The sequence below is a fragment of the Photinus pyralis genome, unplaced genomic scaffold, assembly GCF_008802855.1.
Source record: "Photinus pyralis isolate 1611_PpyrPB1 unplaced genomic scaffold, Ppyr1.3 Ppyr1.4_LG1, whole genome shotgun sequence".
NCBI classification, from domain to species: domain Eukaryota; kingdom Metazoa; phylum Arthropoda; class Insecta; order Coleoptera; family Lampyridae; genus Photinus; species Photinus pyralis.
Genome location: NW_022170249.1, coordinates 5,490,591 through 5,504,833, shown reverse-complemented (window position 1 = coordinate 5,504,833; position 14,243 = coordinate 5,490,591). Strand labels below are relative to the sequence as shown.

Genomic DNA, 14,243 nt, shown 5'->3' with positions numbered 1-14,243 from the left:
TTCCTTTCATCGGTAAGACATGTCATTTATCATGTTGTAGGTACCTAGTTTATGTTTCTTAGTTTTCCAAACGAACCAGTACTTCGAGCAAAATGGATACCTAACATTTGTAAATATATCTCGAGAACTGCTCTCAAAATTTACTTTTGTGCTCACAACGCTTCATTGCTGTGATTTCGACCAAAGGTTGCACCGGAAAATGTTCATCAAGTATCTCGTCAAATATGCAGTAGGTACTATCAAAACTTGTAATGAAGCTGAGACCAACCAGAAATTGTAGCTATTGATCAACAAAATTTAATGGGAGTTGTCAAGTTGTAGTGGCTATAGTATAAAACTGGCCTTAATTATACTACTGGAACACATCGATGTATATTTAGATTTGTAATCAATGATTATATTAAATCTGCATACTTTCCCATCCTTGTCTATTTTGTTTACTTTACCACGAGCATGTATTTTACTCCTTCTATACGTTTTTTTGTTATTATTCCTATTAGTGGAAAGAAAATTATATCTCTACGCCACTGAAGTGAGACGCTAATGATAACGGAAGTGGTGTGGTACTTTAATCACAGTTAGAGGCCACTTTTGGTTCCCGTGGTCTACGTCTGGCGAAGCATTTGATTCCCTCCATTTGTTTTCTAACTCAATGAGTAAAACCTATAGACAAAACGAGTTACACCAAAAGCACGGTGAATAATTCACCGTTACCAAAAGCTAGTGAATTTATTTACAGATGTATATTTTATAACCGCAAAAGATTTACAATGATAATGAAATAGTATAATTTCCACAAACATATAGGTCTAATTACACGATCGCCCCCTGCGTCTTCTGCTCCGGCTTCTTCCACGGGAAGAGGAACGACTTGAGGAAGAAGCACTCCGCTTCCTTCTTCGACCTTTTCCCCGTTTAGATTTACCATGTGACCGGCTCCTAGACGAACCACCCTTCTTCCTACGGCGACGACCCTCAACAATGTCTAGCGAAACATCCCCCAAATAATATTTGTCCCCGGCTCTGCGTATAACGCCAAACTGTATTCCACTTTGTAGCATTGGCCGAATGTAAGCTTCGTACTTACGTTCGAAACGGTATTTGTCCGTGAGAATGTTCCGCAATTGCTCTTCAGATACACCAACATTCGTCGACGAGTGATTCTTTTGATCTTTCAAGGCACGTAAAATAAAATTGGAGACCTTATTAGCGTCAGAAGACATGTTTAAGGGACGTAGCAATTTTGTAATTTTCCACCAAAATTTGTCACCGCAAATTTGTTTATTTACTAAACAAAACAAAGTTCGGGTTGCTATACCAACAAATGATCGCCGCTATAGAAATGATGTTCCTATACCTACCATGGTTTCTATGATACGATATGACATGGTACAATAAGATAATATGATAGTGGTCGCCATACACGATGCTGTTTACCGGAAGGCAGGCCCTCTCGGTTTAGCCATACACTCTACGTTTTATTCGCGTGGTTTTTGTCACTTTTTAGTGTAGTGTGAACAAAACAGGGCTATAGCCATGATCTCTAAAGATGTTAATAGGATTCCCAGTTTGTTTGTTGCCTGACAAACAGAAGAAATCATAGCCCGAAGGTAAATTTTTAAGAAGTAGCAGTTTTTTAGAAGGCCGAGAGTTCAGGCCGGGCCTTCCGGCCAATATAACCACTAACGCTACGGTTTGCCTCGGGTTTGCAAATCGAAAGGCCTGCCTTCCGGTAAACAGCATCGTGTATGGCGGGACCGACAAGAAATCCAAATTCCAACTTTTTAGGGACAAATTATCCAAATAATTTGGATTGTTTTCGTCAAGATATCCAATTTTTATCGACAAATTATCCAAATCCAAATAAAGCGACAAAGTATCCAACCAATTTGGAAACTCCGATTTGGATATCTTGTCGGTGGCGCGACAAGATATCCAAATATCGATTTTTTTTAGACAAGAAATCCAAATTTTTTGGACAAAATATCCAAAAAGTTCAGAAATTTTTTGACAAGATATCCAAACTTTTTTAGACAAGAAATCCAAATTTTATTTAAGCCTTTAATCACATATGAACCTTGTGCAGTACGAAACATTTCAGTTTCAGTGTTAAAGCACGCCATAGCATTTATGTTTTAATACAGCGTCAAAGAATTAGGGCCTACCTACTAATAAATGAGTTCTTTCATTTCATTTTTATTTTTCGTAAAAAATAATGTACAATTGTATTACAACGTCAGACTAACAAACATTTAATAGACAATAACATTTTCACATACAGAGAGGTACTCGCCTTCATTGTAAATAACATTGGTCGCTAGGAAACGTATTTTAGTTTTGAACTGCTGCAGTGATCGGCTACTTTTTATCGTTTAGGGTAATAAGTTATAGTAAAATATACTGCGGTATGTCGGTGATTTTTTAAAAAAAGAGTGTTTCGGTTTGGGCAGATAAATTATTAAACTACACTACACTATTAAACGCTGTATAAAAACATACTGAATGCTAATTGCTATGCCGTGTTTTAACACTGAAACTGAAATGCTGATACGGAATTTTTTGTACCACACAAGGTTCATGCCTGATTAAAATTATAATTAATAAGTACTTTTAAAGCTCAGCACTTTGACAAGCACAAAGCTCTCACGCTGAAAACAACTGCTGTTAAAAACGTATAGGTAATGATCAAATACACGAAAAAGTGGCGTACCTTTATCTATTTGAAAATTGGATATCTTGTTGAAAACTTTCCAAACTTTTTGGATTTCTTGTCTAAAAAAGTTTGGATATCTTGTCAAAAAATTTCCAAACTTTTTGGATATTTTGTCCAAAAAATTTGGATTTCTTGTCTAAAAAAAATTCGATATTTGGATATCTTGTCGCGCCACCGACAAGATATCCAAATCGGAGTTTCCAAATTGGTTGGATATTTTGTCGCTTTATTTGGATTTGGATAATTTGTCGATAAAAACTGGATATCTTGACGAAAACAATCCAAATTATTTGGATAATTTGTCCCTAAAAAGTTGGAATTTGGATTTCTTGTCGGTCCCGTAATTAATAAGTACTTTTAAAGCTCAGCACTTTGACAAGCACAAAGCTCTCACGCTGAAAACAACTGCTGTTAAAAACGTATAGATAATGATCAAATACACGAAAAAGCGGCGTACCTTTATCTATTCGAAAAGTGGATATCTTGTTGAAAACTGTCCAAACCTTTTGGATTTCTTGTCTAAAAAAGTTTGGATATCTTGTCAAAAAATTTCCGAATTTTTTGGATATTTTGTCCAAAAAATTTGGATTTCTTGTCTAAAAAAAATTCGATATTTGGATATCTTGTCGCGCCACCGACAAGATATCCAAATCGGAGTTTCCAAATTGGTTGGATATTTTGTCGCTTTATTTGGATTTGGATAATTTGTCGATAAAAATTGGATATCTTGACGAAAACAATCCAAATTATTTGTATAATTTGTCCCTAAAAAGTTGGAATTTGGATTTCTTGTCGGTCCCTACCTACTTGACGTCAAACGCAAGGAAGTCCCTATACCAGGCTTCCCGCCCTGTGAAAGAACGTCCTTCATCCATGGACTTGTCCGGAAGATGGTTCCGCGGGAGCCTGCATAACACAATCAGCACCTTGGTTACTCTAGTCGACGTGTCTCTGCACTTTCAGAGCCGCGCCATCCCAGGGTTTAATATCATCATGGTCACAATGTAAAACTAATAATAAAGCAACAGAACGTCATGTATGACATTCAAATTTGCGTCGTTAATATCGTTATTTGTTCTAACATCTCAATTACATAAAACCACAAGGGCACCAAAGACAGAGGGCGCGGAGCAGCCCTCCGAGACAGTCGCTCCCTGACATTTATGTGTGGTAGCACAAAAAAATCACAATGATCAGCTATTGCAGATAGCTATGTGCTAATTATTGAGCAATTACATAACTACACTGACAATTACTTCTAGCAAGTTAATATTTTAACATATTGAATTGTCCAATATCCCTTTCAATAAGGGCGGTTAAAACAAGAAACATTAGCCTGGCACATAGGCAGTCCATCTTGCACCTTAATAAACTGTAGTCGAGTACATTGTTATACCTTTAATGACAATATTAATACAAATTCAATTAATGAATACTTATGATAACAATACAGTTACAACAAGAAAACAATAATTTTTATCTCCTATTAGATCTTCAATTGAAAATTCAGTACTCCAGTGCAAAGCCACTATGCACCAGGGGATGTAATAGTCATGCCAAGTGTGGAATCATCCAGATTTTGCCTTTCTGATACAACTTGTGTGTACAATTCGTCATCATCATACAGCATTGCTTGCATACGTTGCTTGTAACTGAAACAAAACAGTTACACTTATGAAACAGAATCAGATCAACAGACATTTCACTGTCCGGATTATTCTCAGGATTTCGACATTTTTCCAACTTTTTCTCAAGCAATTTCTGGTGGTTTTTATCGACAGCAACATCGACCATCTTTACCATGGAACGAATCCCTAGAAAAGTGAATGACTTACGGTCGCTATACAACTGCTAGACTTACCACGGACCGCATCTATTAGCTCGTCGAGCTTTCCACGACCTTCGACCCCAAACAGTGTGTCTGTGACGTACGAGTCTAGATTTTCTTGCAATTTAGAGGCGGCATGGAGAATTGCTGCCAATGCGACTTGGCTGGGAGAGTACAGAAGCACTGCATCAGTAAGCAAAGATCTCTCCAGAAAGTGTTCTGTTCCGGGCCTAAGCCTTTCGGGATCGTTTAACGTACAACGGGTCTGCAAATACAATCAACATCGAATGCCACCAAAAGAATGCACTCACCTTTATATCGATAAATAAGCCCTCAACCGGTCTAAAAGGGTTGTGAATGGATAAATGAAAGTTTAACTGCTGCATTAAAAGTAATTCATTGTTTAAAATAATATCGGAGGCTTTATCACGATCGCCTTTTATATTGGCTAGGAATTGCATCATTGAAACGTTAAATTCTTCAACTTTACAAGCTAAAAACACGCAGGTAACCCTGAAATGTGAAAACTTGTAGAAATCAATTCGGCGGCACGAGCAACTTACATAATTTCCTTTGGGTGATAATTCATCACCGAGTTGTTGATGTAGAATCTTTTAAAGTAATGAAATGCAGTGCCAACAACGCAGCGAGGCATTGGGGGTTGGAAACGTTTGCAAAAGTCACGTAAGTGGTACTCATACTTGCGAACCATTAATTTCTCCTCGTCGGGTGTTAGAAATACCTCATACCGGTTTGCCTCCTAAAGTGTAAGGACTTGTAAATTTCAGGGGGTGGGTAGATTCACTACTTACACTAACTTGTCGACCATAAGTTTGAATATGTTTAAAATTCGCATTTTCTCGTAATTTGTTAAGTTCGTCTTCGCTGGTAAACATCCAGTGCTTGCACTGGGTACTTGTTGCAAACATTTTCCACAGTTAGATCATTTCAATTTCAAGTAAATTGGAGAAAAAGCATCCTAACCTACAAATTCAAATTGTACATAAACAAATTTACAGGGTGGTGCTACACTGAGGCAAATTGCGAAAGGTTAGTTCAGCTTCCCAAATGCAGAGGGCACGGCAGTAGTGAAATGCCACAAATCATTGACGAGAAACCACTAATCGAATTGTATAAAGATTGTTATTTTTCATTTATCCCCAACTAGTGTTTATGTAAATTCTAAAATATAATTACAGTTTCCAAACACAAAGAATCAATAGGTGCGGCTGGAAATGCTTCATGATTATGATAAGATATTGTAGGCGCAACGTCATTAAATGCCGCACCTCCATATCAATCAATTTTACTTCACATTATTATTTTATATTTAGCTGTGTTCAAAATTCTGCACGAAATGCTAAACCGACATACCTTCGCTTATAATTTGTGTAATTTTAATGTAAACGAGTTTGCAAAAGTATTAGAAAGTTATTGGCAGAAAAAATGTTTTTTAAAGACCAAAGACCAACCTATATTCCGTTTTTATCGTGGCTCATTGGGGCCCAGAACTCTGGGGAATGGTTGGACGTATGCCCGCGAAGGTTTCTGAATTATTAAAATTGCGCGAGGTGGACAGAGTTTATGTCCCATTCGGGAGTGGGACATTTGGACGAGATAAGACGGGACGCCGAAATCGAGCTTGTGTCCCATCCGGGAACTGGAAATTGAATGTACCCATGAAGTTTGTCAGGTCTGCCATATAATAAAATTACTGGCTCTGAAAGAATTTGCTTCCATGGTGTAGTATGTAGCTTCAAAATTCAGGAGTTTTAAAGTCTCGGAATGCTTTGTCTTGCATTCAAAACGCGTCTAAACCCAAGCGCTCGAAAATAATACTTTGAAGCTACAGACTACACGGAATTGATACAATGGAACACCTTGAAACTTACTCCTCCTCCGTTGCTAAGCATTTTGAAGACATAACACAGTTAATAAGCAGCAAACTGTGACTCAAAGTCAATTTTGGACATAAGAGGATACCCGTATCATACTCAAAGTGTCGAAAGATGTGTTAAAGTTGTTACTGAGGCTTACAGGCAAAGTATGTGGACAAAGTGCAAGAGATGGCTTTATTAGAGTCATCTATTCCCACTTTTTCCCATACGTCGGAATGTAAGGTTGCAGAATAGACGAAACAAAAAAGTGTGAATATGGAAAGGTGTAAAAGAAAACAATCCAAATTTTGTAGCACACCCTTATCATTGGATGGTTGGTTGGGAAGGGTGTGGGTGGAACTCGAAGTGCAGCCACCTCCTCGTGGTGAGTTCTGGGTAGTTTTGTTCCACAAAACGAGCTAAGAGCTGCACCATATAGATTGAAAACATCGCCCAGTGCAGAATTCGGAGAAGATGATAAAAAATATTAGAGAAGAGGAAGAGGACTTTATTTTCATCACTAAGGTTATATTTGTTTTACGGGAATAAAAAAACTTGAGAATTTTGGTAAAAAAAACGTCATATACATATGCTACTGTAATTTTTTAATACTTAAGGAATACGTAAGGAACATTTTAAGTGGTATAAGACCCTTGTAAGTAATTCCATAGTCACAAAAAATTCTTGAATACAGTGCGTTCGAGATAAAAGGGTCACCTCAATGTCTCTTTTATTCGGCGAGATACGAACAATTTGTTACATATACATTTGTAGGTGACATTTCGATCTATCTGATCGCATATTCAAACTTCCGGTGTCATTTCCGATGTAATGCGTGCATCTTCTTTTACGATGGAAGGAGCAATCAATTTGCTGTACGACAACATAAAATATCCATATTTTATGTTGTCTTACAGCAAATCGATTGCTTTTTTCAAATATCGTAAAAAATATTGTACCTATTTGAAAAACAAAAGTTTCATTGATTTCCGGGTATACCGGAACTGATTCCTGAAGTTTGAATATGCAATCAGACAGATCGTAATGTCACATATAAAATTATATTTGACCAATTTGTTGTATATCCCCAAATAAAAGAGATATTGAGTGACCCTTTTATCTCGAACGCTCTGTACTTGTAAAATTTTTTCAAAGTTTGGCGGCCATGCGCGACCGGAAGATATATAAAAGTGTAACTTTCTTTGTTACTTTTTCTTTTCTATGCCAATCGCAACTTTTGAGTACTATAGCGTTCCGGAATTAAAACAAGTTGTAAATCAGCATTTATATGCACGATTAAAGCGCATTTTTGGTCATGCAGGTCAGTATTTTATTAGCGAAGTTTAAAATTATCGATCTCACGAGTAATTTTGGCTGCGTTAAATAATTAATTTCAATTGACGGTACGTCTTCATTTTGTAAAACAAATCACAAAGTAAATAATAAGTTTTTATACTGGTAGCGCTATCTAACGGTAAAATTATAGCACCTCCGAAACCCATATCGAAATTATTTTCTTCAATTATCGATCTCACAAGTAATCTAACTCAAAATAGACTAGTGCCTGCACATCTACACTATAGCAGAAAGCTTTTAGTGAAAATTTGAATTCTCTAGCTATTGTAGTGTGGAGATCTCAGGCGGACAGCCGGCCTGCCAGCAATAACGAATATAATAGCGTATTTTTTTCAAAAATGCGCTAAAAAAAGTGGTTAGGTACATTCAAATATAGGTACGTACATTCTGGTACAGTCTACAGACCCTATTTTATAGTCATTCTATCGCTTTCCATATATCTTTGTGAATTTGCGTCGTCGTTTTGAATGAGAATCTTTATTTTGAATTGACATTTATTACTACACTCTCACAATCTAACATGACAAGGAATCTTGATTCTACAATTAAACAGGTTTTTGTCTTTCAAGTTTGGACTTAAATATTGAAATTGCTGATTGAAGAAGTATATACAAAAAATATAGTATATACCACAGGACCCTGTTCCCGTGGGAAAATCGGGAAGAAATTTCGGAGTAGGTACACCTAAAACGCCTTCAAAGAAACCTCCGGTCTCAGGCTCAAGCCCCAATCTTGCGCAGTTTCGAGTGATAACTCGGCAACATCCCGTTTTTTTCCCGTTCCCGTAGGGAATTCTAGAAATCCTCTCTTAGTGCTTCACAATTCCCAAGAAGCCTACATGTCAAACTTCTACTAACTAAAATCATGGGCCACTACTAAAAAGAAAATCCGAAAAAATGGTATAAGTATTAATTAAATGAAATGGTACCTAATAGGTCAGGAACTGTTGAAGATAAGATAGCTATTAGGAATAAGTAGGTAATATCAAAATATGCCAATTTTGATTCTCAATCATATGCAGCAGTAAGAAAATGGTCATTTCATTAAAAAAACCTAAAAACCATAAATTGTAGGTAAATATCGACAATGTGGGTATCAAACGAACTGAATTTTACATAGGATCCAAAAATGCAATAAAAAAGAGGAGTTGCCATTTATAACAACAAAGTTACTCTACGTGCCACCATTTTTCAAAATATTTTACATCGATTCGGCCTTCAGAGGGAACCCCTAAGTATAAATTTTTAAAAACCCACCTATTTCACTTTCCCAGAGACGTTTAAATCTCACAAAAAAACACCCTGTAGATAATAGCAGACCCGACGAACGTTGTATCACCTATCCCGAACGAACATTACAGTATCAGTATGCATTTTATACCCTTTGGGATTTTGTGAGTTAAGAGATGCTGTTTCAGGAAGGGTGATTTGTTGCAAAAGCACACTGTGCTGAAAGTATTGTGCGTTAACATATACGGATATACCTACTCAATTTTGCTTTCTAGCGGTACCGGCACGTAAGAAGGCAGATTACTAAATTAGAGTCTGCAGTAGGGCACGAATAGGTGCAATGAAGAGAATATGAATAATGGGGATGCGTGATCCTTCGCCTTTTTATTACGTACCGGGTACCCTAGTTTGTTGTACAGTGTACTGTGCACGCGTGCACATTTTAAATTTTTTGAAAACTTATTTCTTAAGAGGTATCGTTTCAGAATATGCTGAAGATTAAATTTGTTGCAAAATTTCAATGTATACACTTTCAATATTTTGAAGATTTGCGTATTTTTAAGCGGCACTTTTTAATTTGACGGTTAGTAAGATTGAAAACATTTGACTTGATCGTTTTTTATTTACGTTTATAATAATTATCTTTATATTTTTTTCAATATTTAATAGTTATTCTACTATGCGGGTCGGGCACGAAGCGAACAAATCAAAAATCACGAAAATCGGTCCATCCGTTCTTGAGTTATAAGTCTGGTATAACATACGCGACTTTGTTTTACATATACAGGCCGTTTCATACAAATCGGTACCTAAAAGTAAGTACCTATATTAGTCAAAATTTGCGTACCAACATAGTTTTTTATGATCTATCGAAAGAAAATATTATGATGATCGTTTCAGTTCCGTTTTTTTTTGGATGTCGATAGCAACTTTCTAATTTTAAATAGAACACTCTGTATCTTATTGCATTTTCGAAATATACATGAAAATCTACGCCGTTTGATACCACATTTCCCTATACCAACAGCATCAAACACTTTCAAGTGCAACTGTGTCTTGAACATTCATTAATTAATTGTGAATTTTTTTTAGTGGCCCATTAAATTGGTTTGCCACTGCTTTTAAATAAATATGGCATTTCGCGTATTACCAACTTAAAAATTGTTTTGTTTTGTGGAAAATTCAAATCCTCCACAGATATATAGATCGCGATCTTCTTGTACTTGTGTATCTAGGAGGGGCAGTACAGAGCATTCCAACGAGCTGTATCTAATTTATTTTCAGGGTTTGAAAACAAATTATTACAATTTTTGGCTTTTTGTGCGATCATTTTTTTTTTATTTATGTTCATACGGCCATAACGACAGAGGTTTTTTGGCCTGACTTGTTTACAAGTTATAGATAATAGGTATAGGTATATGTTATAACTTTAAGTTCTCTAAGAGTTTTAATAGTTCTGTTTCGGTGAGAAATCCTATCAGATCTTCTACTTGGTGCTTATCCTTTAGGTTATCCTTTAGATGATATTTATTTCTCTGTCTTGTATATTCATGAACACATCAGGAGTATATGTTCCACAGTCAGGTGTTCGTTGCATTTCTCGCATGATGGTTATGGCTCTCTTCTCAATAAGTACGAGTGTGTGATTTTCGTATGGCCCAACCTTATACGAGTTGTTCTCATTCTCCGGCTGATATTCATAGGTGATTGCCATTTGGTAGGTTTTTCTTTTATGGTTCGTAGTTTGTTGTTTGTTATGTCATTCCACTCTTTTGTCCATATTTTGCCCACTTGTACGTTGACGAAGTTCTTTAGATCGGAGATGTTGCTCATAGGCATGTCAGGTTCTTCTTTCCTAGTGGCGGCTTTGGCTAGTTGGTCAGCTTTTTCGTTTTGTTTGATGTTGCAGTGTGAGGGAATCCATACAAATTGCACCGTCTGGTCAGTTTGATGAAGTTTATGTATCGAATTTCTTATTTTAACAACTTCTGGTTCTGTAGGGTAGATGTTTGTCAGGCTTTTGAGTGCACTAAGTGAATCACTAAGTATTACAATGCTTTTAAGTTTCTTGTGACCGGCTACTATTAACGCTGAATTTATCGCGTATAATTCTGCTGTGTTGAAATTACAAAATGTTTAATCTTTTGACCTTTACTACGTAAGGTTGACTCTAAAGTTTTTATCGAAATATCATCAATTCGTCTTATTATATTTAGCTGCAAGAAAAGGTTGCAGATTTATTTGAAGAATGCCTCAGAAAATCGCCAAAGGTGTTGAACTTTTTTTAATTGAATTCAATGAACAAGTTCCATTCCATTAACAATATTAATTTTTGTAGTATTCAAATTTAAAACATCCTCTGTCGCGCGTTTGTGGGTTATTTTCAATTTCGAGAGCGAGTTCCCATTTTGAAAATTTCCTGTAACATCCTTCCAAATTTTATATTTTAAAGTTATATTATCATATTTGTTGCTGCTATATATTCGTCTTCCTTGTAATTACTTGTGAGTTTGCGTTATATTTATATGTTATATCATAGTGTATAAGGTTATATTTAGGTATATATTATTTTTATTGACGTGTAAATAATGTTATTGCAATTTCTTTTGCAAATATATGATGTGCTTGATATGATATCTAACGAGGACAATGTCGACCCTCTTTTCACATTTTCTCATATCGATATATTTGCATTTTTTGGAAGATTATTGATTTTTCTGGTGTACCTATTTAATTTATGAATTCTTTATTCATCATTTCTATTTTAATTTCATTTGCCAACCTTTAATTATAGTTAATCATTAAAAAAAAAACAATAATTGTCACAAAATTATCATCAGGATAGAAATATAACATGCACTCATAGGCAACTTACTCTCGGCGCAAGAGGAGGGGGTATAACACAAAATTGCACCAAGAGGTATTCCGGCAACATCCGAATTATTAATCTACAAGCTTTTCTGAACTGGGATCAATTGGCAGAATGCGGTCCTCGGTTTTTGCACACTCAAATCTATCCAGCGCCTGCACTACCTTCGAATATTTAAAAAGGGGACATTTCAGATTCAGGGAATATCCGCAGAATAATCTGAATGTTGTTTGATATTCCAAGAATATTTGAATATTACAGCAATGCGATTTTGTTACCTGGGAAGTTATCTCCTCTGTTCTCTCTAACACATGCACCTTCTTTTTGGAAGTTGCTTGCTCACGACGGGGGAATTTTTCACTCCACTTCTCCCTTTTTGAGCTGTAGCTTTCTTTACTTTTTTTCGCTGGACAAATTGCTACAAAATGATTTCTGCCTTGCATGCTACACAAGTTTTCCGATAGGCAGGGCACCTCCTATATACATATTATGTTGTCTTCAGAACTCCTCTGCGAACTAGCTTTTTTTCCCTTTTAAGGTGTTCACTTGTACTTCGTGCAGTTGACTCGATTGACTCTTGCGTATTCTTGTCAAGTAGGTATACCTGCCAGGCCTACCTGATTCCCTATCAGTAATCATCAGTGATAAATTTTAAACTAAAATAACAGTCTATTAATAACTTTTAATAATGAAGGCAGTTTACTTTCTTCTCAAACTGTTCCTTGTATTTTTGAATACAAACTGAAAGCAGACGATGTACCTAATTCAAGGTGACGGCCTCTAAACAAGCAAAATAAATACATGTATCTACTTCACATCTACGCACAATAGGAATAGGTACTTAGGTATATATTTATCATTATCACCTTGAAGCAGAATGAGCAATATTGTAATTAACTAAGGATCGAGTTAAGATTGCTAATGATATAAAATTATAGATACAAAGCGAAAGTGGTAATTTAATAAAAATTCGAAACATCTAAATAAAAGAATGGATAGCATTTGAAAATCTGCTTTTTCTGTAAGTATTTTTTTTGGTATATTAGGAGAACGTGTGGTAAATAAGAATGGTAAGACCGGTTGTAGAGCATAAGGGGCCGTTAACATGGCCGCCTACTACCATCGCCTTAGGTCGGGGCGGTCCATTTGTATGGTATTTAGTATCGAGCGGCACTAACTTTATTAAGTACTTACTGGTAGCATAGTATTAAAGTAGGTTTGTTCGTTGCAAGTCGAAAGTTGATTTAATCTTATATTCTTTGGCAAAGTAGAACACTCGCGTATTCAACTTGCAGACTTACCTATACCATTCCAACTAATTCTGCAAATTTCTGCCACAGACTAAGAACTTTTATAAATTGTCGAGTTTAAAAGTACTATTTCAATGAGGAAGTATAGCAAAAATGTGAACCAAATTGGTATAACCCAATGTTAACCATTTTCTGTACCTACTGTAGGGGCACTTTAATTTAGTAGAAAGCGTCTGCGAGGTAAGATCTGATTTCGTGTAAAACATGACAGATGATTAAATAATATGGGTGTAATTATTGCAATTATCAAGTCACTAACAATAATTAAATTAGTATTTACGCCGATAGCAAACTAGAGACTGAGATACTCGGTGGGACAGTCGTATTATCATCAGCGGTAGGTATACGATGATGAAATGCCCGTTGGACTGCGATCAAAATTTTATTTCGTGTACACATTTTACATGGTTTGGAAGGAAATATTATAATGTGTAGATCGTGATATGAATAAAATCTATGACTGCGGGCATCGTCCATCACAACGCCCTACGTACTGCACGGCATCGTCAGGATAAACGTATGCAGAATTGAGCTGGATGAATGTTTCTGCATATCTGCGCACAGTAGCATGTATAATATAAGAAACATCGTAGATGTATAATTACACATTTATGATTACAATTATTAAACGATGGACGGTACAATAAACGTTTGAAATTATTCATGCATTCAGTGACAGTTGAATTATTAAATTCGTGTCCCACCTTTGATCATATCTGACAGTGGTTGCTACACCAAATAATTTATTAGGTTATTTTCATGGCTTCTGCACGCAGACTGCATGCAACTTTGTTGAATTGTTACTCAAATACATCGAAATATCACTTAATAACATATTTGCAAAGATTTGCATTAATAATGAGCAAAACTTTTCTGTATTGTTGAATTTATTATCACCTCGAGGCTCTTGTCTACAGCACAAAATTCATTCATGCTATACCGTTACAACTGATAGGTACCTATGCATTGCGGTATACCTACTATAAAAATTAATTCGTTGAATAACATTATGCATATACATTACTCAACATTTTATGCTTTGACTTACAATGTCAACCCTA

At 35.9% G+C, this 14,243-nt stretch overlaps 1 protein-coding gene and 1 long non-coding RNA gene across 2 annotated transcripts; both read right to left on the bottom strand.

Annotated features, from left to right (window-relative positions):
- Positions 1–710: 710 nt before the first annotated feature.
- Positions 711–1,320, bottom strand: LOC116159787. The gene is made up of 2 exons (XR_004143053.1): positions 1,088–1,320; positions 711–1,040 (listed from the first exon to the last, which is right to left on the bottom strand). It is a non-coding gene; the product is annotated as an uncharacterized LOC116159787 (long non-coding RNA).
- Positions 1,321–4,096: 2,776 nt separating this feature from the next.
- Positions 4,097–5,560, bottom strand: LOC116172202 (cyclin-H-like). Its single transcript, XM_031489363.1, has 6 exons — positions 5,354–5,560; positions 5,105–5,301; positions 4,853–5,054; positions 4,575–4,806; positions 4,413–4,527; positions 4,097–4,365 (listed from the first exon to the last, which is right to left on the bottom strand). The coding sequence occupies exons 1-6, from the start codon at positions 5,468–5,470 to the stop codon at positions 4,242–4,244; spliced, it is 987 nt and encodes a 328-aa protein (XP_031345223.1). The 5' UTR covers positions 5,471–5,560; the 3' UTR covers positions 4,097–4,241.
- Between the last annotated feature and the right edge of the window lie 8,683 nt (positions 5,561–14,243).

What these genes read in the sequence shown, in the direction of transcription:
- LOC116172202 (XM_031489363.1), bottom strand. Translation starts at nt 5,470, where the DNA reads ATGTTTGCAACAAGTACCCAGTGCAAGCACTGGATGTTTACCAGCGAA. An exon ending in CTTATGGTCGACAAGTTAGT is followed by an intron (nt 5,302 to 5,353) that starts GTAAGTAGTGAA and finishes CTTACACTTTAG; the next exon opens with GAGGCAAACCGGTATGAGGT. An exon ending in TATCACCCAAAGGAAATTAT is followed by an intron (nt 5,055 to 5,104) that starts GTAAGTTGCTCG and finishes TTCACATTTCAG; the next exon opens with GGTTACCTGCGTGTTTTTAG.